Source organism: Lolium perenne, chromosome 6 (genome assembly GCF_019359855.2).
Source record: "Lolium perenne isolate Kyuss_39 chromosome 6, Kyuss_2.0, whole genome shotgun sequence".
In the NCBI taxonomy this organism is placed as follows: Eukaryota; Viridiplantae; Streptophyta; class Magnoliopsida; order Poales; family Poaceae; genus Lolium; species Lolium perenne.
The window spans coordinates 38,079,855-38,103,698 of NC_067249.2; the positions used below are offsets into that span (position 1 = coordinate 38,079,855).

Genomic DNA, 23,844 nt, shown 5'->3' on the forward strand with positions numbered 1-23,844 from the left:
CTCGATCCCAAAAAAAACACCGCGCGTATACGGACCCTCAGAACTCTCTCGATCTCTCCCGGCGACGCGGCGGCGGCGCCTCGATCTCTACTGTGGGACTCGAGGGCGCGGTGGCGGTGACGTTGGCGGTCCCTCCTTTCTCTCTCTTTCTCTCTGGCTCGCGAGAGGGTCGCGCGGTGCCCCCTCCGTATACACGCGGGACGAGCGCGAGAGTTTTTTTAAAGTCAAATTTTACTTTTTTTAAGTCAAAATTTAGTTTTTTTAGACAAACTTTTTAAGTCAATTTTTAGTTTTTTAAAATCAAATTTTAGTTATTTTTTATATTTGTTTTTTGTTTTAAATTAAAATTAACAACAATTAAAACTAAAAAAAAAAAGAAAAAAAAACGTCGGCGCCCCGGCCCTGCAGGGGCGCCGCCCTCCCTCCGTGACCCCGGCCTCCTCTCCTCCTCTCTCTGTCATGGGGCGCGGCGGCGGTCAATGGCGCGGCGGCGGTCACGGCGTGGCGCGGTCACGGGCGGCCGGCGATCACGGCGGCGCGCGGCGGTGCGGCGGCGGTCACGGCGACGGCCGGCCACGGCGGCGGCGCGGTGCATGGCGGCCGGCGGTCGGCGGACGACGGAGGCGGCGCGGGGCGAGACGTACGGGGTCGACGACGGAGGCGGCGTCGGTGACAGAGGCGGCGACGACGAGGGCGGCACGGCACGGCACGGCAACGACGTCGACGTCGAGGGCGAGAGCTTCCGCGCGGAGAAGAAGAGACTGGGGGCGGCGGTTCGTGCCGCGCAGCATTTATAGCTCCCCACCTTTAGTCGCGGTTGGGGAGCCCAACCGCGACTACAGGGTACCCTTTAGGCGCGGTTGTGAGCCCAACCGCGACTAAAGGATTTTTTCCTTCTGCGGTTCCGCGGAGAGGACCTTTAGTCGCGGTTGGCCGAGCCAACCGCGACTAAAAGGCCTTTTTCAAAATTCTTTTCATAAAACTAATTCATTTCAAAATTTCAAAAATACATATAATATATCAATAAATTCCAAAAATAAAACTAATTCATTTCAAAATCTTAAAAATACAAATAATATATCAAAAAATTCAGAAAAATAAAACTAATTCATTTCAAAATGTTAAAAATACAAATAGTATATCAAAAAATTAAGAAAAGTAAAACTAATTCAATTAAAAATGTTAAAAATACAAATAATATATCAAAAAATTCAGAAAAATAGAACTAATTCAATTCAAAATGTTGAAAATACAAATAATATACCAAAAAAATCAGAAAAATAAAACTAATTCAATTCAAAATGTTAATAATACAAATAATATATCAAAAAATTCAGAAAAATAAAACTAATTCATTTCAAAATGTTAAAAATACATATAATATATCAAAAAAATCAGAAAAATAAAACTAATTCAATTCAAAATTTTAAAAATACAAATAATATATCAAAAAAATCAGAAAAAAAACTAATGCAATTCAAAATCTTAAAAATACAAATAATATATCAAAAAATTCAGAAAAATAAAACTAATTCAATTCAAAAATCTTAAAAATACAAATTATCAAAAATTCAAAAAATAAAACTAATTCAATTCAAAAGTTCGTTGGCCCCCTCTTCCGCCTCTTTCCGCCGACCCCTCTTCCCTCCTCGTCTTCCCGCCATTTCTTCCCTGTCTTCCGCCTCTTTCTTCCCACCAATTGTTTCCCGCCAATTTCTTCCGGCCTCTTTCTTCCCGCCAATTTTTTCCCGCCAATTTCTTCCCGCCACTTTCTCCCCGCCTCTTTCTTCCCGCCTCTGTCTTCCCGCTCCCATTTTTCCCGCCATTTGTCACTACATATAGGTAGCCCGGCTTGGCCAGCATCACATCTCTACAATCTCTCATCACTCTCTCATGGCTTCCACCGCACCCACTCTAACCTACCAGCGGGTGGAGGAGCTTTGCGCCTCGAACTACCCTTGCCCTCCGGGCTACCGCGTCCTGCCGGCCGGAGCCTAAGCGCCGGCGGCGTGCCGGTCCCTCCCGTCCCTCGAGTGCTGCGCGCCGGCGGCCATCACGAACCACTACTACCTCGACCTCACGCCGGAGCAGCGGATGAATCCCCGGCCGGCATCCCGATAACCAGCATACTTGGGACGCCTTCTTCATCAATCGGCGTGAGAGGGCGCTCGCCAGGTATGAGGAGGACGGTCCGCCTCCCGGAAACTTCCACGAGGCCGGCCGTCGGCTATGGTGGTACGGCCGGACTCTGCAGAGCGTCATGGACTACATCACGGCCGGCGATATCCCCGCTGCGCTACCCTCGATTCGAGCCACGAGCGCCGCAGACGACAGCCGACGACAGCAGCGACGACGACGCCGGCAACTTAGAAGGCGACGACTACCGGTACAATGGCGGCGGCTATGAAGACTACGAGTATGCATATTATACGCCTAGGCAGGAGTATGACTAAATCACTCCAAATTTCAAGTATGTAGGAGTATGACTTAGTCACTCCAAATTTCCTGTATGCAGGAGTATGACTTAGTCACTCCAAATTTCATGTATGCAGGAGTATGACTTAGTCACTCCAAATTTCATGTATCATCGGTGCTATCTCGAGTCAATTGAATCATTCGAAAATGGACACCAAACACATCACGGGTAATATAATTCACATGATTCATTCAACAAAGTTTGGTACAATAAATTATTACACATCATTTCTTCCCTTGTGTCCCGCTTGCTTACGATTGTGCCGTATCCATGGAGCATCCTCATCATTTAACTTAATGCTTGGGTCGGTGTTCACTTTGAAGGGCGGAATTTCAGCAAACATATTATAATCTTCGACATGTCTGTCTTGTCCTCCACTCCCACGATGTTTCTTTTCCCTGAAAGAACAATGTGGCGCTTTGGATCATCGAACGATGTGCTTGATCGTTTTCTTATCTTTCCGTTTCCTCGGTTTGCTACTCATGTCCTTCACATAGAAAACCTGAGCGACATCTTTCGCTAGGACGAATGGTTCGTCAAGATAACCAAGATTGTTGAAATCCACCATTGTCATTCCGTATTGCTGGTCCACCTTTACCCCACCTCCTGTTAGCTTGAACCATTTGCCAGGAACAATGGGACCCTAAAGGAGGGTCCATAGTCAAGTTCCCATATCTCCTCTATGTAACCATAATATGTGACCTTTTGCCCATTCTCGGTTGCTGCATCAAAGCGGACACCACTGTTTTGGTTGGTGCTCTTTTTATCTTGGGCGATCGTGTAAAATGTATTCCCATTTATCTCGTACCCTTGGAAAGTCGTTATAGTCGAAGATGGTGTCTTGGCCAACATGTACAGCTGATCTACAACCTTATTGTCACTCATTAAATGGTTTCTCAACCAAGCGCCGAAAGTCTCCATGTGGGCCTTCCTAATCCGGGATTCGGGCTTCCCGGGGTTGTCCGAGCGTAAAATATTCTTGTGTTTCTCAAAGTACGGAGCAACCAAGCTGGAATTGGTCGGAAGCGTGTGGTGTGCTTCGATCGAGAGAATGGCCGTCCATACATATCATTGATTTCCTTCCGATCGTGCCTTTTCCACTTAGTCTCCCCTCGTGCCGCGATTGAGGAAGACCAATCGGCTTAAGGTCGGGAACAAAGTCAACACAAAACTCAATTACCTCCTCATTTCCATAGCCCTTGGCGATGCTTCCTTACGGCCTAGCACGGTTACGAACATATTTCTTTAATACTCCCATGAACCTCTCGAAGGGGAACATATTGTGTAGAAATACAGGACCGAGAATGGAAATCTCATCGACTAGGTGAACCAGGAGGTGCGTCATAATATTGAAGAAGGATGGCGGGAACACCAACTCGAAACCGACAAGACATTGGATCACATCGTTCTGTAACTGTGGTAGAACTTCTGGATTGATTACCTTCTGAGAGATTGCATTGAGGAATGCACATAGCTTCACAATGGGCAGTCGAACATTTTCCGGCAGGAGCCCCCTCAAAGCAATCGGAAGCAATTGCGTCATAATCACGTGGCAGTCGTGAGACTTCAGGTTTTGGAACTTTTTCTCCGCCATGTTTATTATTCCCTTTATATTGGACGAGAATCCCGACGGGACCTTCATAATGCTCAGGCATTCAAAAAGATGACCTTCTCTTCTTTGGTCGAGCGTAGCTGGCACGACCTTGAAACCGTTCCGGATGCCGGTCATCGGGGTCTTTCAAACTTTGCTGGTCCTGCCGTGCTTCCTTTGTATCATTTGACTTCCCATACACGCCCAAGAAGCTTAGGATGTTCACGCAAATATTCTTCGTAACGTGCATCACGTCGATTGCAGAGCGGACTTCTAGGACTTTCCAATATTCTAGCTCCCAGAATATAGATTTCTTCTTCCACATGGCTACGTGCCCGTCAGCTCCCTTCGGAACTGATTGTCCGCCAGGACCCTTTCCAAAGATGACTTTCAAACCCTTGACCATATCAAATACCTCAAAGACCAGTGTGTTCCGCAGCTTCGGCCGGTGATCTGCCTTGCCGTTGTAATGCTTGCCTTTCTTTCTTCCTGGATGACCTTTCGGAAGAAATCGACGATGCCCAAGGTACACGTTCTTCTTACAATTTGGCAAATGTACACTTTCAGTCTCATGTAAGCAGTGCGTGCATGCATTGTATCCCTTATTTGACAGTCCCGAAAGGTTACTAAGAGCAGGCCAATCGTTGATGGTTACGAAAAGCAACGCTCGTAGGTCAAATTCCTCTTCTTTGTGCTCATCCCACACACGGACACCAGGTCTGCCCCACAGCTGTAAAAGTTCATCAACTAATGGCCTTAGGTACACATCGATGTCGTTGCCGGGTTGCTTCGGACCTTGGATGAGCACTCGGCATCATAATGAACTTCCGCTTCATGCACAACCAAGGAGGAAGGTTGTAGATGCATAGAGTCACGGGCCAGGTACTATGGCTGGAGCTCTGCTCGCCAAAAGGATTCATGCCATCCGTACTTAGACCAAATGTTATGTTCCTTGCGTAATCTTCAAAATCTTTGAACTCTCTGTCGATCTTTCTCCATTGCGTTCCATCTGCGGGGTGTCTCTACTTCCGGTCCGACTTACGGTCCTCTTTGTGCCATCGCAACAACTTGGCATGCTCTTTGTTCCCGAACAGACGTTTCAACCGTGGTATTATAGGAGCATACCACATCACCTTGGCGGGAACCCTCTTCACGGGTTTACGGCCCTCAACATCGTCACCGGGGTCATCGCCTCGATCTTATAACGCAATGCGGTGCATACTTGGGCATTCATTCAAATTCTCGTATTCACCGCGGTAGAGGATGCGATCGTTGATGCATGCATGTATCTTCGTAACCTCTAAACCTAGAGGGCAGACAACCTTCTTTGCTTCGTACGTAGTGGCGGGCAACTCGTTATTCTTTGGAAACATATTCTTCAACATTTTCAGCAAGTTTTCAAATGCCGAGTCAGCTACACCTGCTGTGCCTTCCATCTCAGCAAATCCGGTGTGCAGCCCAGCTTTTCAGACCATCATCGCATCCGGGGTACAGCGCCTTCCTGTGATCCTCTAACATGCGATCCAAATTCTCCCTCTCTTTTTCGGTTTCGCAGCGTCTCCGTGCATCGGCAATGGTCCGACCAAGATCATCAACGGGATCATCACGTGCCTCTTCTTCACCTTCCCCTTCACCTTCCCCTTCACCTTGACATCCTCCATGAAAGTATCACCGAAATGAGCAAGATAGCTTTCATCGATGAAATCATCCCCTTCTTCATCTTCTTCCATTATAACCCCTCTTTCTCCATGCTTGGTCCAACAATTATAGCTTGGCATGAAACCGTGCCGAAGCAGTGCATGTGAACATCTCTTGAGGAAGAGTAACCCTTCTGATTCTTACATTTAACACATGGAATGAGATAACAAAACCCTCCCCGCTTGTTCGCATTAGCCACTACGAGGAAATCTTTCAAACCCGCACTGAACTCGCCGGAGAGTCGGTTACCGTACATCCATTGTCGATTCATCTGCATTATTATAATATAAAATATATAATTAACCATCATGCATTTGTTAAACTAACTAGCTACAAACAATATAAATTAAACAATGAACTACACACACATGCACATTTTATCAACGACACATCAAAGGTTCAAGTTGCTAACCGCGATCGAGGAGGAAAAAATAAATGAGAAAGCTCAAGTGTGGCTCCAACACTTCATATCATGTTTGTTTCATGCTCTTGGGGCATTTCATCAAACACCTTATGTGCATAAGAGGAACCAAAAGCAAACCTAACACCCACTTGTGAGCTTGTGAAGAGAATGGCACCAAATGGCTAAGTGTTGGCTGCTGGATGGGTATATATAGGGGAGGGGCTTTAGTCCCGGTTGGCCTGGCCAACCGCGACTAAAGGCCTTCGGGCACCTTTAGTCGCGGTTGGCCTGGCCAACCGCGACTAAAGACCCCCCACGTGCACCGGCTGGCCACCGAGCGCCCTGGGCCCAGGCCTTTGGTCGCGGTTCTCCTCCCGAACCGCGACTAAAGGTACCATTTGTCGCGGATCCTGCAGCATCGCGACTTATGGGGCTCACCCGAAGCCTGTTTTTCCACCAGTGCCGGCTAACCCAGCCCGCGGAAGAAGGAGCACACGACGTGCACCATGGACTGTCGACGCCGTCTCGTTACCAAACGAGATCATCTTCGAGATCCTCTCCAGATTGCCGGCGTGGTCCGTGTGCAGATCGCGGTGCGTCTCCAAGGAGTGGTGCGCCCTCATCTCCGATCCAAACTTCGTGGCCGTGCACACGTCCCGCCACGTCGAGCCGCTCATTGCGTTTCTCTCTCGCGGAGAAGGACCTAGAAAAGGCGACGAGCTACAACTGGTGGATATCGATGGCCATGTTGTGAGCAGGAGGGTGATCAAGGATGGAGCAGGAGGGTTTTCTCCTTCGGCAAGCTCTCTCTGCCAGGACCTTATCTGCGTAACCGACTATTATACAGGCGCACGGGTGGTGGATCCTGCCACCGGCGTGGTGCTCGTGACCATCCCAAGACTGAAAAAGAGCCCAACTCCATACGAAACTATCGAGGACTTCACCACGCGGCTGAACACAACCACGGCCTTCGGCCGAGCCATCCCCTCAGGTGCCTACAAGGTGGTCCGCCTCGTACACGGCGATAGCTGCTGGGTTTCCTGTCTAGGAGATGACACCGGATGGAAACCGAGGCACCCACCCGAAGCCCGTGTCGTCGCGTCTTACCCTGGCTCCCTCACTGTTGTGAACGGCATCCTCTATGAGAGCAGCGATTCTACCGGCAACGGTATATGTAGGAGTCTAATCCGCCGTTCGTTGCCAGTTTGAGATTCACGCCTGGCCAAACGTGTTATTCCCGGAACCAACTAGGTAAATTGCAGAAACACCCAAATATAACTGACTCCTCCACAACTCTCTCTCTCGTTCTAGTCGTGGACAGATCTCGAGCATGCGGCGGCGCGGCCAGCCGGCCTCCAGAGTCTCGAACATCGCTAGGACTTGCTGGTCCGTCTCTCGTCTCTCTCTCCCGCCCCTCTCGCCGTCCTCCTCCGCCGCATCCCGTTTTGCCACGGCGGACAACACCCTCGTCGCCTGCGTATGTACTGCGTATGTACGTAGAGGTGGGGGTGGCTACCCAAACGAGGGCGCCCTGCAGGAGCACGAGCTCGCACACACTCGATTAGCCGTCTCCGTCGCAACCGCGTCCGACTGCGGCGAACGATGTGGCTGAACGGCGGTGATGCACAAGATCCCGATTCGGCCTCCGCGCAGTAAATCCGGACTACCCGAGGACGGCAGCTACTCGTCCATTAGTTACAAAAGAATTTATGATATTTCATTAATGCATGGGCTATTTCACATTAGTTACGAATTGAACATAGAATCCTTCAAATATTTCACAAGTTCACCATGGGATCCTTGTAGTGTTCAGTTTACCGGGTATGTTTATTATAAATGGATGGATGGTGCTTCAGTAATGCATGGACTATAAAATCATGTTTCACAAGTTGACCATAGAATCCTTCTAGTATTTCAGTTCTCTGGAAATGTTTCACATTAGTTACAACTAGATGACCTGTGTTTCAGTAACTCATGGGCTATATGATTGTGTTTCACACATCGACCATGGAATCCTTCTAGTGTTTCAATTCATCGGTCATGTTTCACTTTTGTTCCAAATGGATAATGTGTGGGCCTATTTGGCTGTGTTTCACCATATAAATAATCCCATTGTTTCATTTCCTCAATTAAGTTGCTAGTTCACAATTATTTCAATGTTGTATTATAGGATCGTGTTTCACAAGTTCGCCATGGGATCCTTCTATTATTTCAGTTCACCGTCCAGGTTTCACATTAGTTACAAATGAATGGATGGTGTTTCATTAATGCATGGGCTATTTCATTATGTTTCACAAGTTGAACATAGAATCCTTCAAATGTTTCACAAGTTCACCATGGGATTCTTCTAGTGTTTCAGTTCGTCATGTATGTTTCACATTACATTATGAACGGATGGACGTTTTTTTCAATAATGCATGGACTATACATTCGTGTTTCACAAGTAGACCATGGAATCCTTCTAGTGTTTCAATTCTCAAGGAATGTTTCACATTAGTTACAAATGGACGACCAGTGTTTCAATAATTCAGTGGCTATAGGATTGTGTTTCACACGTTGACCATGGAATCCTTCTATTGTTTCAGTTCGCCGGCCATGTTTGACATTAGCTCCAAATGGAGCAACGTTGTTTCTATAATGCATGGGCCTACGTGTTTCATAAATGGATCCCACATAAATAATCATGTTGTTTCATTTCCACAATTAAGATGCTCGTTCACAACTATTTCAGTGATGCATCATTTATACGATCGTGTTTCACAAGTTCACCATTGGATCCTTATACTGTTTCAATTGGTTGTCCATGTTTCATATTTGTTACAAATGAATTGATGGCATTCTTTAATGCATGGGATATTTCATTATGTTTCACAAATTGAACATAGAATCCTTCAAATGTTTCACAAGTTCACCATGGATTCTTGTAGTTTTCAGTTTGTCAGATATGTTTCACATTAGATTATAAATGGATGGACGGTGTTTTAATACTGCATGCACTATACAATCGTGTTTCACAAGTTGACCATGGAATCCTTCTAGTATTTTAATTCTCGGGATATGTTCCACATTAGTTACAAATGGATGAACGGTGTTTCAATAATTCATGGGCTAGAGGATTGTGTTTCACAAGTCGACCATGGAATCCTTCTAGTGTTTATGTTCATTGGCCATGTTTTAGTTTAGTTCCAAATGGATAATCCATGGTCCTATTTGGTTGTGTTTCATAAAATGGATCACCATATAAATAATCACATTGTTTCATTTCCTTAATTAAGTTGCAGGTTCACAATTATTTCAATGATGTAGAAGGTATAGGACCGTGTTTCACAAGTTCACCAAGGGATCCTTCTTTTGTTTCAGTTCACCATCAACGTTTCACATTAGTTAGAAATGAATGGATGATGTTTCATTAATACATGGGCTATTTCATTATGTTTGACAAGTTGAATCTAGAATCATTCAAATGTTTCACAAGTTCACCATGGGGTCCTTCTATTGTTTAAGTTTGTTGGGTATGTTTCTCATGAGATTATGAATTGATGGACGGTTTTTCAATAATGCATGGACTATACATTTGTGTTCACAAGTAGACATTGGAATCCTTCTAGTGTATCAGTTTTCCATGCATGTTTCACTTTAGTTACAAATGGATGGTCGGTGTTTCAATAATTCAATGGCTATACATTTTTGTTTCAAAAAGGTTGTTCGTTGTTTCACCTTTGTTTATCTTAATGTACGATAAAAAAATTCAATTGGTTCACGTTTATTTCAATAATTCACTGGCTATAGGATTGTTTTTAACACGTTGACCATGTATTCCTTCTAGTGTTTAAGTTCGTCGGCCATGTTTCACATTAACTCCAAATGGATCAACGATCTTGTTTCACAAGTTCACCATGGGATGATTTTTCAATAATGGATGGTGTTTCAATAATGGATGGCCGATGTTTCGATAATTCACTAGCTATAGGATTGTGTTTCACACGTTGACCATGGAATCTTTCTAGTGTTTCAGTTTATCGACCATGTTCACATTATCTCCAAATGGATCAACGGTGTTTCCATAATGCATGGGCATATTTGAGTGTATTTCATAAATGGATCCCATATAAATAATCACGTTGTTTCATTTCCACAATTAAGTTGTTGGTTCACAAATATTTCAGTGATGCATCGGTTATACGATCGTGTTTCACAAGTTCACCATGGGATCCTTAAACTTTTTCAATTTGTTGTCCATGTTTCACATTAGTTACGAATGAACCGATGGTGTTTCATTAATGCATGTGATATTTCATTATTTTTTTCACAAATTGAACATAGAATCCTTCAATGTTTCATAAGTTCACCATGGGATCCTTGTAGTGTTTCAGTTTGTCGGATATGTTTCAGAACAGAATATAAATTGATGGACGGTGTTGCAATAATGCATTTACTATATAATTTGTTTTTCACAGGTTGACCATGTAATCCTCATAGTATTTTGTTCTTCGGATATGTTTCACATTGGTTACAAATGGATGAACGGTGTTTTAATAATTTATGGGCTAGAGGATTGTGTTTCACACATTGACTATGGAATCCTTCTAGTGTTTCAGTTTTTTGGCCAAGTTTCACAATAGCTCCAAATGGATCAATGATCGTGTTTCACAAGTTCACCGTGGGTTGGTGTTTCAATAATGGATGGCCGGTGTTTCAGTAATTCACTGGCTATAGGATTGCGTTTCACAGTTGACCATGGAATCCTTCTAGTGTTTCAGTTCATCGTCCATGTTTCACATTATGTCCAATTGGATCGATGGTGTTTCTATAATGCATGGGCCTATTTGAGTGTGTTTCATAAATGGATCCTATATAAATAATCCCGTTGTTTCATTTCCACAATTAAGTTTCCGGTTCACAAATATTTCAGTGATGCATCGGTTATACGACCGGGTTTCACAAGTTCACCATGGGATCCTTATACTATTTCAGTTTGTTTTCCATGTTTCACATTAGTTTCAGATGAATTGATGGTGTTTCATTAATGCATGGAATATTTCATTATGTTTCACAAATTTAACATAGAATCCTTCTAACAAGTTCACCATGGATCCTTGTAGTGTTTCAATTTGTCAGGATGTTTCACATTAGATTATAAATGAATGGACGGTGCTTAAATAATGCATCGACTTTACACTCGTGTTTCACAAGTTGACCATGAAATCCATCTAGTATTTCGGTTCTCCGGATATGTTTCACATTATTTAAAAATGGATGAACGGTGTTTCAATAATTCATGGGCTACAGGATTGTGTTTCACACGTCAACCATGGAATCCTTATAGTGTTTCAGTTCGCCGGCCATGTTTCACTTTAGTTCCAAATGGATAATGCATTGACCTATTTGGCCGTGTTTCATAAAATGGATCACCATATAAATAATCCCGTTGTTTCATTTCCTCAATTAAGTTGCTGGTTCACAATTATTCCAATGATGTAGAAGCTATATGATCATGTTTCACAAGTTCACCATGGGATTCTTCTATTGTTTCAGTTCACCGTCCATGTTTCACATTAGTTACAAATGAATAGATGGTGTTTCATTAATGCATGGGCTATTTCATTATGTTTCACAAGTCGAACATAGAATTCTTCAAATGTTTCACAAGTTCATCATGTGATCCTTCTAGTGTTTCAATTCGTCGGGTATGTTTCACATTTGATTATGCCGGTTTTTCAATAATGTATGGACTATACATTCGTGTTTCACAAGTAGACCATGGAATCCTTCTAGTGTTTCAGTTCTCGAGGCATGTTCACATTAGTTACAAATGGATGGCAGGTGTTTTAATAATTTACTGGCTATACAATTGTGTTTCAAAAAGGATGTTCATTGCTTCACCTTTGTTTACCTCAATGTACGATAAAATTTTCAATTGGTTCACATTTATTTCAATAATTCACTCGCTATAGGATTATGTTTCCCACGTTGACCATGAAATCCTTCTAGTGTTTCAGTTCATCGGCCAAGTTTCACGATAGCTCCAAATGGATCAACTCGTGTTTCATAAGTTCACCATGGGATGGTGTTTCAATGATGGATGGCCGGTGTATCAATAATGTATTGGCTATAGGATTGTATTTCACATGTTGACCATAGAATCCTTCTAGTGTTTCAGTTCGTCGGCCATGTTTCACATTAGGTATAATTGGATCAAAGGTGTTTCTATAATGCATGGGCCTATTTGAGTGTGTTCCATAAATGGGTCCTGGTGAAGCAACCAATGCCCTTTTCAAACTTATATGAAACAAACTACCTTTCATGCCAAAAAATAGTGAAAGACTCTCCATAGTTTTGTAACTAATATGGTGAACTTGTGAAACACATTCAAATTGGCAATGCATTATTAACTTGTTTGTGAAACCCTTGTGAAGCCAACTAGAAACGTTAGTGAAACATTGTGGAACCCAAGGTTCAGGAAAGCGGAAAAAGCGTCGCTTATGCGCACTTAAGCGCAATGCAGTCCGGATCGATTGCATAAGCTCTTAAGCGGAAAAAGCGGAAAAGGACAGAAAACATGCCACTTATGCGCGCTGAAGCGCTAAGCGGAAGGCTACCGCACCAATTATGTTTAACGCTTTATTGAACCTTGGTAGAACCAATATCACTTCTTTGAAACCTCTTTAAAACTCTAGTGAAAACATGAAACTCATGTTAAACCTTGGTGAAACACAGAAGAAGCTCGAGTGAAACAACAACAAAACCCAAATGAAAACTACAGAATTTCAATCAAGTAAACATAGCTCCAGAGTCTTTCTCTTTTATACAACAATGACATGTTTAACTACTTTTCACTAAGAAACCATGAGCCTTTCTCTTTTATACAACAATGACATGTTTAACTACTTTTCAGTAGCCACCATTTAATATAACAAGGCATTGATGGTGAAAATTCCTTTGGTCGACACTGCCTTTGTTAAACCGCAACTCGTGGCTTGAGCAGAGTGGTTGCTTCTTTTATCTTCTCCATTGCATCTTGTAGCGTTGACAGTGCAGCAACATAGGTGATACGAACACCCTTATCATCTCCAAATGCATCCCCAGGTACAAGCTCGACCTATAACATGATGAAGAAGAAAGTGTCTCAGATAACTACCTACCCTCTAATATTTTTCTTCAGAAATATTGTAGACAAACATGCTTAAAATCAGCGAAACTTTTACCTGTGCCTTCTCTAACAGGAACAAGCAGAAGGTCCCAAAGTCCTTGATAGAGCCAAAGCCCCGCCGAAGATGTGACGGTTGAAAGATGAGGCATCCACAATATTGAGCTGGAATTCGTGTGGAGAAACCCCGTAGCCGAAGTTGTGTCGCATGTGAACATCAAACTAGTGCCACCGCAGACATGCTTTACTTTGTCAACAAGTGAATCTACTTTGAATAGTATTACTCACTTACTCAGATATCTTATTCTGGAAGACTGAAATTACACTAGGATATTTATCACATTTTTTGCTGCTGAAATTACACTAGTATTACTCACTGGCTTTATCTAACTGTAATTCATGCACCCATTTGTACTGCTGTTTGAGGAATGTCATATTTTTTAAATACCTGTTTGCAAAGCTATCTACCAATAGTGAGGAACGCATATACACCAGTAACTTTCTTTTTCATTTAGTCAGACAGGATTTGACATGTACGATGTAGTAAGGAAGTACATCCGATATACACTGAATGAAAAACAATTCAATCCTGATGTGGTTGCGGATCTCATACATCTTAGGAAGGCATCAATGTTAGAAGATGCTGAAGTTGCTGAAATTCTGAATGAGATATCAAGTAAAATTGTTCCAGAAAAGGTATTTTTATTATTCTGATTCTAGTACTTTTGTATAGCACACAGTACTTCCTGAATTTAAGACGCTGGATGCTCAGTTAAAAAACGTGAAAGTGGCTTTCTGCTTTCTCTTGCCTTCCTATTAAATTTACGGATCTCCATGATTCACACATACTGCTTAATAAGCAATCTTTACACGCAAAACGTTGTGATATGATCTAAATCCAAGAAAACAAAATTCCAAAATCACAAGCATATACTACAGACCATAGTTGAAAACTGTAGTTACCTTACCTTCGTCTTCGAGACGCGGCGGCAGATAGACGGCGGATTCGAGCGGGGCGGCACACAAATGACGAGGACGACGTAGTTGGGTGCTTCGGCAGCAGACGACAGAGTCGCGTGGAGGGCAGCCGAAGTCCGGAACGAGGCGGCGGCCCTCATGGAGGACGGCGCAGGCGGTGCTACTCCCTCTCTTGGCCACAAAGTTTTGTGGTCCCGCACCCCTCCGTTCCCGGGTCTCTGGCCTGAGATCTCCGGTGGCTACGCGCCGGCTGCCCTCCACGCGCCTCCGCCGCCTGCGCCGTCCACCATGAGGGCGCCGCCTCGTTGACCCGCCTCTTCTGTTTTGATCTGGAGAAAAATAATGGCAGAGAGACTCCTAATAAGAGAGATACAGAGGGGCTGGGCAGCAAAATTACCAAACAGTAGGCGGGGTGAGGAGGCACGAATCTAAAAATACTTGGACGGTTGATTCGACTCCGGCACATACCGGCAACTGTAAAAAGGAGTTTTCGCATCCTCTATGTCCTGACCTCAGAGGAGGAGATGCTCGGAGTGCTCCACTGGGATATGATACATTGCTTTGATCTTGAGAGCGAGGAGTGGACCGAAACGATTAAAATCCCAGAAAAAGCTGTAGGGCGCGAGTTGTGGAGGAACCAAACAAGGACTGTCCGTCTAGCTGAACTCAATGACACCCTGTGCGTGGTCCAACAGCAGCTCACACGTGCCAACATATGGCTTCTCACCGATTCTAACAAGAAGACCACCTGGGTCAAGGCGTTCACGATCCAGATCAGCCCAGATACCTATCATTTTATGCCTTTGAGAATTACACATGGAGGCAGAAGACTGCTCTTCCAGTGCTCTCTTTTCCGTAGACGAGCACAGGTCGTGAAGAGCTATAATCCATGCACCACGACATGCACCACTATCATAGAGACACCAGAAAACCTTGAGAGCAAGATCAGTCTTTGCACCTCGCGCTTGGGCAGTTTTATTCCGGACAAGATCTAGTTATAGTGCCATTGTCTAGTTATCTCTTTGAATTTATTTCAGCCAACTTGTTAATAACTTTGGACAAACAAAACGGCAGCGCTTGATGATTCAACTACTGGAGGTCAGTTAGTTCCATAAGCTACATCTGTGTCATAGTGCATGTGATCGTCTCCTAGTGGTTCTAATTGTCCTTTCCTATGAGTAGACACGTTTTTCTTCAGAAAATTAACTAGACTAGAGCTTGCCATATCATTCTTTCCTACAAGTGAGGAGAAATGTATAGTAATCAGTAAATGCACGATGGCAGCAATCCACACGATGTCCGTAATAGGCGGAGAGCCGTTACAGGCGGAGTTTGGGCGGTTCTGGGCGATTGCCGGCGACGAGGAAACGGCGATCACCGTCGAGGATGATCTCGCAGTTGGGACGTCGCGCTACCTCGCCAGCTCGCCTACGTCGGAAGTCTGCTCGTTGGTGGAGGCGGCGACTGCATCGCTCCGGCGCCGTGAAGAGAAGAAGAGGAGACAGAGACTTGCGGCGATCACGTTCGGATCAGGTGAGCGTTTCAATTCTGTTCCATCTGCGCCTGTTTCTGTTTCCAGATCGACTGTTAGGAGACCGAGGATTCCGACTCCAGTCATGCCGCCGTCGACCTTTTGGCTCGAAAATTTTAATGCCGCTGAGTGGATGCTGGTGCAACGGAGACGGCGGCGGTTTCGGATGGCTGGGCCGATGAAAAACAGGTCGGCACTGGATCAGCCTGTGCATCGCCGGCAGAGACGATCGTCGGCGTATGTGCCGATACAGATCAATCCACAGGAAAATTCGAATTCTGAACATGATGTTCTTGAGTTGGGCCGGGCTGGTCCGTGCACATACAATAAGGAGCCGATTTGCCTTGTTCCAGATAAGGGCAGTATGGGCCCGGAACAGGTGATCGCGCATTGTCCGTCTGCACGCGTGATTCGTTTTGATCGTGGTCATCCGTGTAGGCTAGGTTTCGGTAAAGTTCCTGTCTGTCCCGCACCACGTGTTCTTCCGCTCGCTCCTAGCGCCGCCGCCGTCATGAGTCGGGGTGGAGGAAATCCGATGAGGGGTGGCCGTGGAAGCGGGAGGTGGGATGGTGGTGGAACTGGTCCGCAGCCAGGCGGGAGATCTTTCTTCGAGCATGGCGGTCCAAGTGGTTCTGCCGGCCATGGGGGGAACTCTGGTAATGGAGCGGAGCGCTCCGATGATGTCTTCGGAGACGGTGTTTTGTGTGCTGGTCATGGACGCCCCAATAATGCTGGGGGCGGCTTCAGGAATCAGCAGGGATACAATAGAGGATACAATCGCAGTTTTGGAGGTAACAATGTTAATCGCCGATCATCTAATACTTACGTTCGGCGGGATGATCTTTCTAGAGATAGTCCTGATCTTAGTGGTCTCAATGATGCCCAAAAACGCCTAGTCAAGGAAGCGGCTGAAGCTTTTGCTAAACAGATATTAGCTACCTCTAGCTCTGATTCAGCTCCTCATAATGTTGCCTTGCCGATTGCTCGAGAACCTGGACGGGTAGCACAAACTATGAATAGGCAGACGCAGGTTGCAAGACAATCTGAGGTTTCTCGTTCATTTGGTACTAATACTGCTGGGGTACCTGTGCAAGGGGGGTCTCCGGCGGACAGAAATAATGGAGCTGGATACTCCCAGAATGCAGCGCCAAATCAAAATACTTTGGCTGCTGCGGCAAACAAGAAAGGACCGGAGTGTTTTCGGTGCCACAAAACAGGTCACTGTATCAATGATTGTATAGCTGAATTATGTGACTGTTGTCAGAGTGCTGATCATGCAACTCGAGACTGTCCTACTCTGCGTGCTCCAAAACCGAGAATTGCTGTCTATGGGGTTGGTCATGTGGACTTAACTTTTTGGAAGATACCTCTTTCTGGTGATGTTCGGCCTCGTGTTGAGAATACTAGGTTGGGAAGAGTGGCAGTTGAGGGTGGGAGCATGACCATACCTGAACTAATAGCACAGTTGCAATTTTTGATGCCTGATGACCATTACCAATGGGATGTTCAACAGATGGAAGATAATGTATTCAGGGTCAATTTTCCAAGTAGAAGTGACTTGGTGAAGGCGCAACATTTTGGCAAATTTTGTGTGCCGAGATCACAAATTACTTTGTCATTTGATTTTTGGAGAAAGGATGTTGAACCAGTTTGGACGGCAGAAGAGGTGTGGGTCAGAGTTCATGGTTTCCCTCCTTTTGCTCTAGACGAAATTGTAGCTTTATGGGCTTTTGGCGATATTTTCGGTGAGACTACAGATATTGATACACCTTATACAAGGGCTAATAATGTATTAAGAATCCGCATCAGTTGCCTTGATGTCAAGATTCGCAACGATTTTTTCTGACTCAGTTTTGAAGTCGAGGGTTTAAGAGCTCCAACAACACAGGAGGACAATGTGTCCGAGGATATGCATAAGGATGATGATATGGACCATGATGGTCCTACCAACAATTCTGGAGATGATATTAACAGAGAAGTCAAGAGGAAGAAGAATGAGGAGGAAAGCAAAGATACTGATTATGAACCTTCACATCCAGCTACTTCGGCTGGTACCTCTAATGCTGTATCTCTGACTCAGTTGGCTCAAGATAATGATAATATGGCTGTAGATGCTACACCTAGGTATGATAATGATAATGCGTTTACATCTTCAGTTTGTGATTTTGTTTCTTCGAATCCTAAATGTCTTAATCCGTTTTTTAGAGCCGCGGTGAATCTGGATATGTGTACTGGGAGTTTGATCTCTTTGAACCCGGCTGAAAGCAACCTTGATGAGCTGGGGCGTGATCGTACGCTTGCTGGGCAAGAGGGCAGCGTGGTGTTACCTGATGATCGGATGGGGACGGAGGCTGCTGTGTGTGTGCATGGCACATGCACACAGCGAACGTCCATGGAGACGGTGGCTTCTGTGTGTGTGCATGACACATGCACACAGCGGACGGTGATCGGGCCACAGGGCGAGGATGTGCATGGTGCTTGCACAGGCGCCGTAGGCACGTCGATCGGGACGCCGACCAGCGCGGTGCATGGCACATGCAGTCTGGGCTCGCCACGCACGGTTTGCTCGTCGCCGGCGCGGGTTTCGTCCTCGCCGATTAATTTACCATCACAGGGTAATGCATCAAAGGGTCTTACACCAAAACGTACGTATGTGCACACGGTAACACCAAAACGGAATGCTCAGACGAGTACAATTGTTTCTCCCATGCCAATGCCGGTTATGGATATGGTTAGTCATAAAGATGATTTCTCTTCTGTCTTACTTGATAATGATTCTGGTACAACATGTTCAAAGTCTTTTGTATTACAGGCAGATTTGGCTACCAAGAAGAGCACAACACCGGGTATAATGACCACACCGGTATCTCCAGCTTTATTCTCTGATGAGGTGATTGCGTTTGGAGGCATTAAATCACAGACGGCAAAAGGTATAAGGTCAAGTGGAAGACTTAGAGCGCAACCAAATGCGGATGCGACTCAGCTTGAAAAAGCTATGCTACTGGCTCAAAGGCGTAATGAAAGCTTTGCGCAAGGTATTTCTTAGCCACACTCGATACTTAATTTTTCAGATGCACAAATCATCCATAATGCTACTGTTTTGGGGGTCTCTATGGGTAGTTCATCTACAGAGAAAATTAATGCGGCACCTATAATTAAAGATAATGAATTTCAGAGGACACTAACTATCCTGGAAAAGAATGAGTCTATGTTGGATAAAAGGGGGGAACAATTACCTTGTCTTATTGTCTCACGTGCGTCTGAATTAGTTGGGGATCTAGATGATGATGATTTTCCATTAGATGCCGAATTGCTTTGTGCATCTGCTGTAACAAATAAGACAAAACGTAATAAAAAGAAAAAGTCTTATGATAAGACTAAGGTTAGACGAAGCAACAGAATTCGGAATAAAGTTTATAATTAGATGGCAATGAATTCTCTGTGTGGATTGACATGGAATAGTGAGGGCTTTGGGGATCCGGGAAAACACCTTTTTGTCAAAGAAGCTATTAGAGAACATCGGTTAGATTATATAGCACTTTTGGAGACAGGAAGATCGAATTTTACTGTTCCTTTCCTTAGAAATTTATCTTGCGGGAAGGAGTTTAGTTGGTTCTGTTTGCCACCTCAGGGACGGTCGGGAGGTATTTTGGTCGGCATTAATACTAACACTTTAAAAGTTAATACTGTAGTTAATGGTGAATTCTGTGTCAAATTATCATTAAAATCAAAAATCGACGGTTTTGAGTGGGTCTTGGTACCAGTATATGGAGCTGCCCAGGATTCTCTTAAACATGTTTTCTTGTCTGAGTTGGTGCGTCTATGTGAGGTCGAGTCTCTACCTTTGCTTCTTGCTGGAGATTTTAATATACTTCGAAAACCTGAGGATAAAAGTAATGATAATTATAATCCTCGATGGCCCTTCATTTTTAATGCCATTATTGAAAGTTTAAATTTGAAGGAAATTGCACTCTCGGGTCGTCAATATACTTGGGCTAGTAGGCGAGTGATACCAACTTATGAAAAGCTAGATCGTGTGCTCGCTAGTGTGGAGTGGGAACAAAAATTCCCATTGGTGTCGGTAAGGGCTTTATCTAGGTCGGGGTCTGATCACACACCTCTTATTATTGATTCGGGAAACCATGCACACTTAGGAAACAAAGCTCGTTTCTCTTTTGAGTTGTCTTGGTTGCAACAGGACGGTTTTTATGATTTGGTGGCAGCTGAGTGGGCTGCAGCCCCAATGGGGGTCTCACCAATCGATACTTGGCAAAAAAAGATTAGGCACTTACGAAGATTTTTAAGGGGGTGGGCGAAAAATCTTAGTGGAAAATATAAACTAGAAAAAGAGAGGTTACTGCAAATTATTGATTTCCTGGATATTAAGGCGGAGACTTGCCCTTTATCTAATGTTGAGAGGGATGAGATAAAAATGGCTAATGATAAGTTGAATAAACTTAGGAGGTCGGAAGAAACCAAATGGGCACAGAGAGCCAAGGTTAAGTATATACAAGAAGGGGGAGATAATACAAAATATTTTCACCTAATTGCTAATGGGAAGCATAGGAAGAAGAAAAATTTTCAACTCGAACAAGAGGAGGGTACGATTGTTGGGGATGAGAACCTAAAAACTTATATTACTGAATACTACAAAACACTTTTTGGCGAGCCGCAACACAGTTCAACACTAATGATGGAGGATAGAGTTGATGATATTCCTCAAGTTTCTGTGGCCGAAAATGAGCTTCTGATCAAAGACTACTCTCTAGAGGAAGTTTATGAGGCGATCTCACAGATGAAACATAATAAAGCGCCGGGGCCAGATGGGTTTCCGGCAGAGTTTTATCAAACCTTTTGGGAAGTAATTAAATTGGATTTAATGGCGCTTTTTTATTTCCTTCCAAAGTGGAGAATTACCTTTACATAGGCTTAATTTTGGGGTTATTACTTTGCTTCCAAAAAAAGATAATGCGACACAAATACAACAATACCGTCCTATTTGTTTACTTAATGTGATATTTAAGATCTTTACTAAAGTGGCTACTATTCGAATTTCAGAGGTAGCTCATAATGTAATCAAACCTAGTCAAACTGCATTCATGCCAGGCAGACATATTTTAGAGGGAGTGGTTGTGGTTCATGAATCCATTCATGAACTGCATAGGAAAAAGTTAGATGGTGTTCTTTTCAAAATTGACTTTGAGAAGGCGTATGATAAAGTTAAATGGCCGTTTTTACAACAAGTATTGCGTATGAAGGGGTTTGATGAGATCTGGTGTGATAGAATTAAACAGTATGTGCAAGGAGGGAGTGTGGGGATTAGGGTCAATGATGATATTGGCCATAATTTCCAAACTAGGAAGGGTTTGAGACAGGGTGATCCTTTATCTCCGATTCTTTTTAACATTGTGGCGGATATGCTAGCTATTATTATTGCACGGGCTAAGGAAGCGGGTCAGATTGGGGGTCTTCTACCTCATCTAGTCGAGGGGGGAATTTCTATCCTACAATATGCTGATGATACAATTTTATTCATGGAACATGATATTGTTAAAGCACTAAATATGAAATTAATTCTATGTATATTTGAGCAGCTTTCTGGTCTGAAAATTAATTTTCATAAAAGTGAGATATTTTGTTTTGGTAAAGCAAAGGATATTGAACAACAATATATGCAGATTTTTGGTTGTGAAGCGGGCGCTTTACCTTTTAAATATTTGGGTATACCTATCCATCACCGAACTTTGAGAAATGTTGAATGGAATCCGGTTGAAAGCCGTTTTGCTTCAAAATTAGGGTGCTGGCGTAGTAACATGCTTTCTTATGGCGATAGGTTGGTTCTCATTAATTCGGTGTTAACAAGTCTATCAATGTTTATGTTATCATTCATGGAGATACCTGTGGGGGTTAGAAAAAGACTAGATTATTATAGATCTAATTTCTTCTGGCAATCTGATGAAAAAAAGAAAAGATATAAGCTCTCTAAATGGAACATAATCTGTAGACCGAAAGATCAGGGGGGTTTGGGTATTGAAGTTCTGGAATTAAAGAACAAATGCTTACTGAGTAAATGGCTATACAAACTTCTTACTGAAGAGGGGATGTGGCAACAAATTCTGCACAACAAGTATCTACACTCTAAAACTTTACCGCAAGTTGAGGCAAAGCCTACTGATTCGCCTTTTTGGAAAGGTCTTATGAGAGTAAAATCTGATTTTTTTAGTAGAGGATTTTTCAAAGTTGGCGATGGTAGCTCGGTACGATTTTGGGAAGATGTCTGGTTAGGGGATGTTCCACTATCACAACAGTATCCCTCCCTTTACAATATTGCACAACATAGAGATGTTCTGGTTTCTACAGTTTTGGCTCAAAATCCGTTGAATGTTACTTTCAGGAGAAGTCTTAATGATCATAAATACACTGAGTGGTTGCATTTGTGTCAACGACTTATTACTATTAATCTCACTAATGAACCTGATAAGTTTGTATGGAAGCTTACAGATTCGGGAGTATTCACCGTTAAGTCTATGTATCTAGACTATATGAATGGTCATACTAGATTCCTACGCAAATATTTGTGGAAACTCAAGATCCCCCTAAAAATAAAAAATTTCATGTGGTTTCTTAACAATAAGGTCTTACTTACTAAAGACAATTTGGCAAAACGTAGATGGACAGGCTCTCAAAAGTGTTGTTTCTGTGATACAAATGAAACTGTGCATCATTTGTTCCTTGCATGCCCCTTTGCTACTATCATTTGGCGGATGATTTACTTTGCCTATAATATTCCGCCACCTACGAGCATCAATAATATGTTTGGGAACTGGTTGTATGGAGTTCCGAAGAAAGATAAACTGAAAATTAGGATTGGTATATCTGCTATATGCTGGACAATATGGAACACTAGAAATGGTATGATTTTTAATAATCAAAAGGGTACTAATTTTTTGCAGGTTATTCTTCGAGTTGTGCAGTGGATACGGTTATGGGCTTTCCTGCTACCGGAGGATCAGCGCAAGGATATGGATACTGGATGCAACAGACTGCTGGTGCTTACTCAGGATTTCTACTACCAGGCTACTGGGTGGCGACACAATAATAGGATAGAGTATGGCTAGCCTATTTAGATGTTTGCTGTTCCGTTGGTTGATTTATGTGGCAACCAAGTCAGACCCATGATTGTATTTTCCCTATGACTTTCGTACTTGTTACTTGATACTTGATACTCTATATGTTTAATAAAAGGCCGTGTGCATCGATTGATGCAGAGGCTGGGGCTGCTGCTCCTTTATCGAAAAAAAATCAGTAAATGCACACAATGCACACAAGTGAAGAAACATATACGGTTTTGGTCTTGTTTTTACGCGTTTTTCTCTCGAATGGCTCACACGGGCTGCTCTAGAGGACCCAAACCCTAGTAAAAATAAAGCTCCAAATCATGTGCCTCCCTGGCCGTCGCTCCCGGTTTCGACCATCGTCGTGTGGGGTTGGGGCATTTTCCGGGTGGCGCGTGGAGAGGTGAGGGAGCACGGTGGGATGGAGTATTGGCGACGCAGGAGGCGAGGCCGTGCGTGCGGAGAACATCAATGACTGCAAAGGTCCCGACGGCTAGGACTTGATGCGAGGGCACACGCATGATCTGGGCTCGCTCGGGCCCGATCTGTGCCGCAACGGTTCATGCGCGATGGCACTCGCTGGCGCATTACTACTCGCAGCGGTGGCTGTAATTAGTGCTGGCCTTGTGGGAAAACGCCCCTGGCTTCTGGCTGTTCGGGAGGTGCAAGATCGCGTGTTCCTATCGAAAGCCGTGCTGTTTTAGCCTCTGCAGTCAACTGGTGGCGTGGGGGCTACTGGCTTGCCCTGAATAAAGGTGGTTGGCCCTGCTAGTCTTTGAGTACTAAGTCATCTGTCTGCTTCATGTCGGCCTCCTCGATCTGGACGACGACGAGTTCCTGTATTCATCTCGAAGATTTCAGCTGTTTGGCGCATGGCGTCACTGGATATCTAGATCGAAATTGAT

At 44.0% G+C, this 23,844-nt stretch overlaps 1 protein-coding gene and 2 long non-coding RNA genes across 3 annotated transcripts; 2 read left to right on the plus strand and 1 right to left on the minus strand.

The window, feature by feature from the left end:
- The first annotated feature begins 593 nt into the window (after positions 1-593).
- LOC139832357 (F-box protein At5g18160-like) lies at positions 594-7,377 on the plus strand. The gene is made up of 2 exons (XM_071822093.1): positions 594-777; positions 6,629-7,377. Exons 1-2 carry the CDS (start codon positions 594-596, stop codon positions 7,375-7,377), a joined length of 933 nt encoding a protein of 310 aa, XP_071678194.1.
- A 5,498-nt stretch (positions 7,378-12,875) lies between these two features.
- Positions 12,876-14,588, minus strand: LOC127309714 (uncharacterized). Its single transcript, XR_007857294.2, has 3 exons — positions 14,284-14,588; positions 13,374-13,537; positions 12,876-13,267 (listed from the first exon to the last, which is right to left on the minus strand). It is a non-coding gene; the product is annotated as an uncharacterized lncRNA (long non-coding RNA).
- Positions 14,589-18,299: 3,711 nt separating this feature from the next.
- On the plus strand, positions 18,300-23,118 carry LOC127309713 (uncharacterized). The gene is made up of 3 exons (XR_011746298.1): positions 18,300-18,555; positions 18,637-18,859; positions 22,778-23,118. It is a non-coding gene; the product is annotated as an uncharacterized lncRNA (long non-coding RNA).
- Positions 23,119-23,844: the final 726 nt, after the last annotated feature.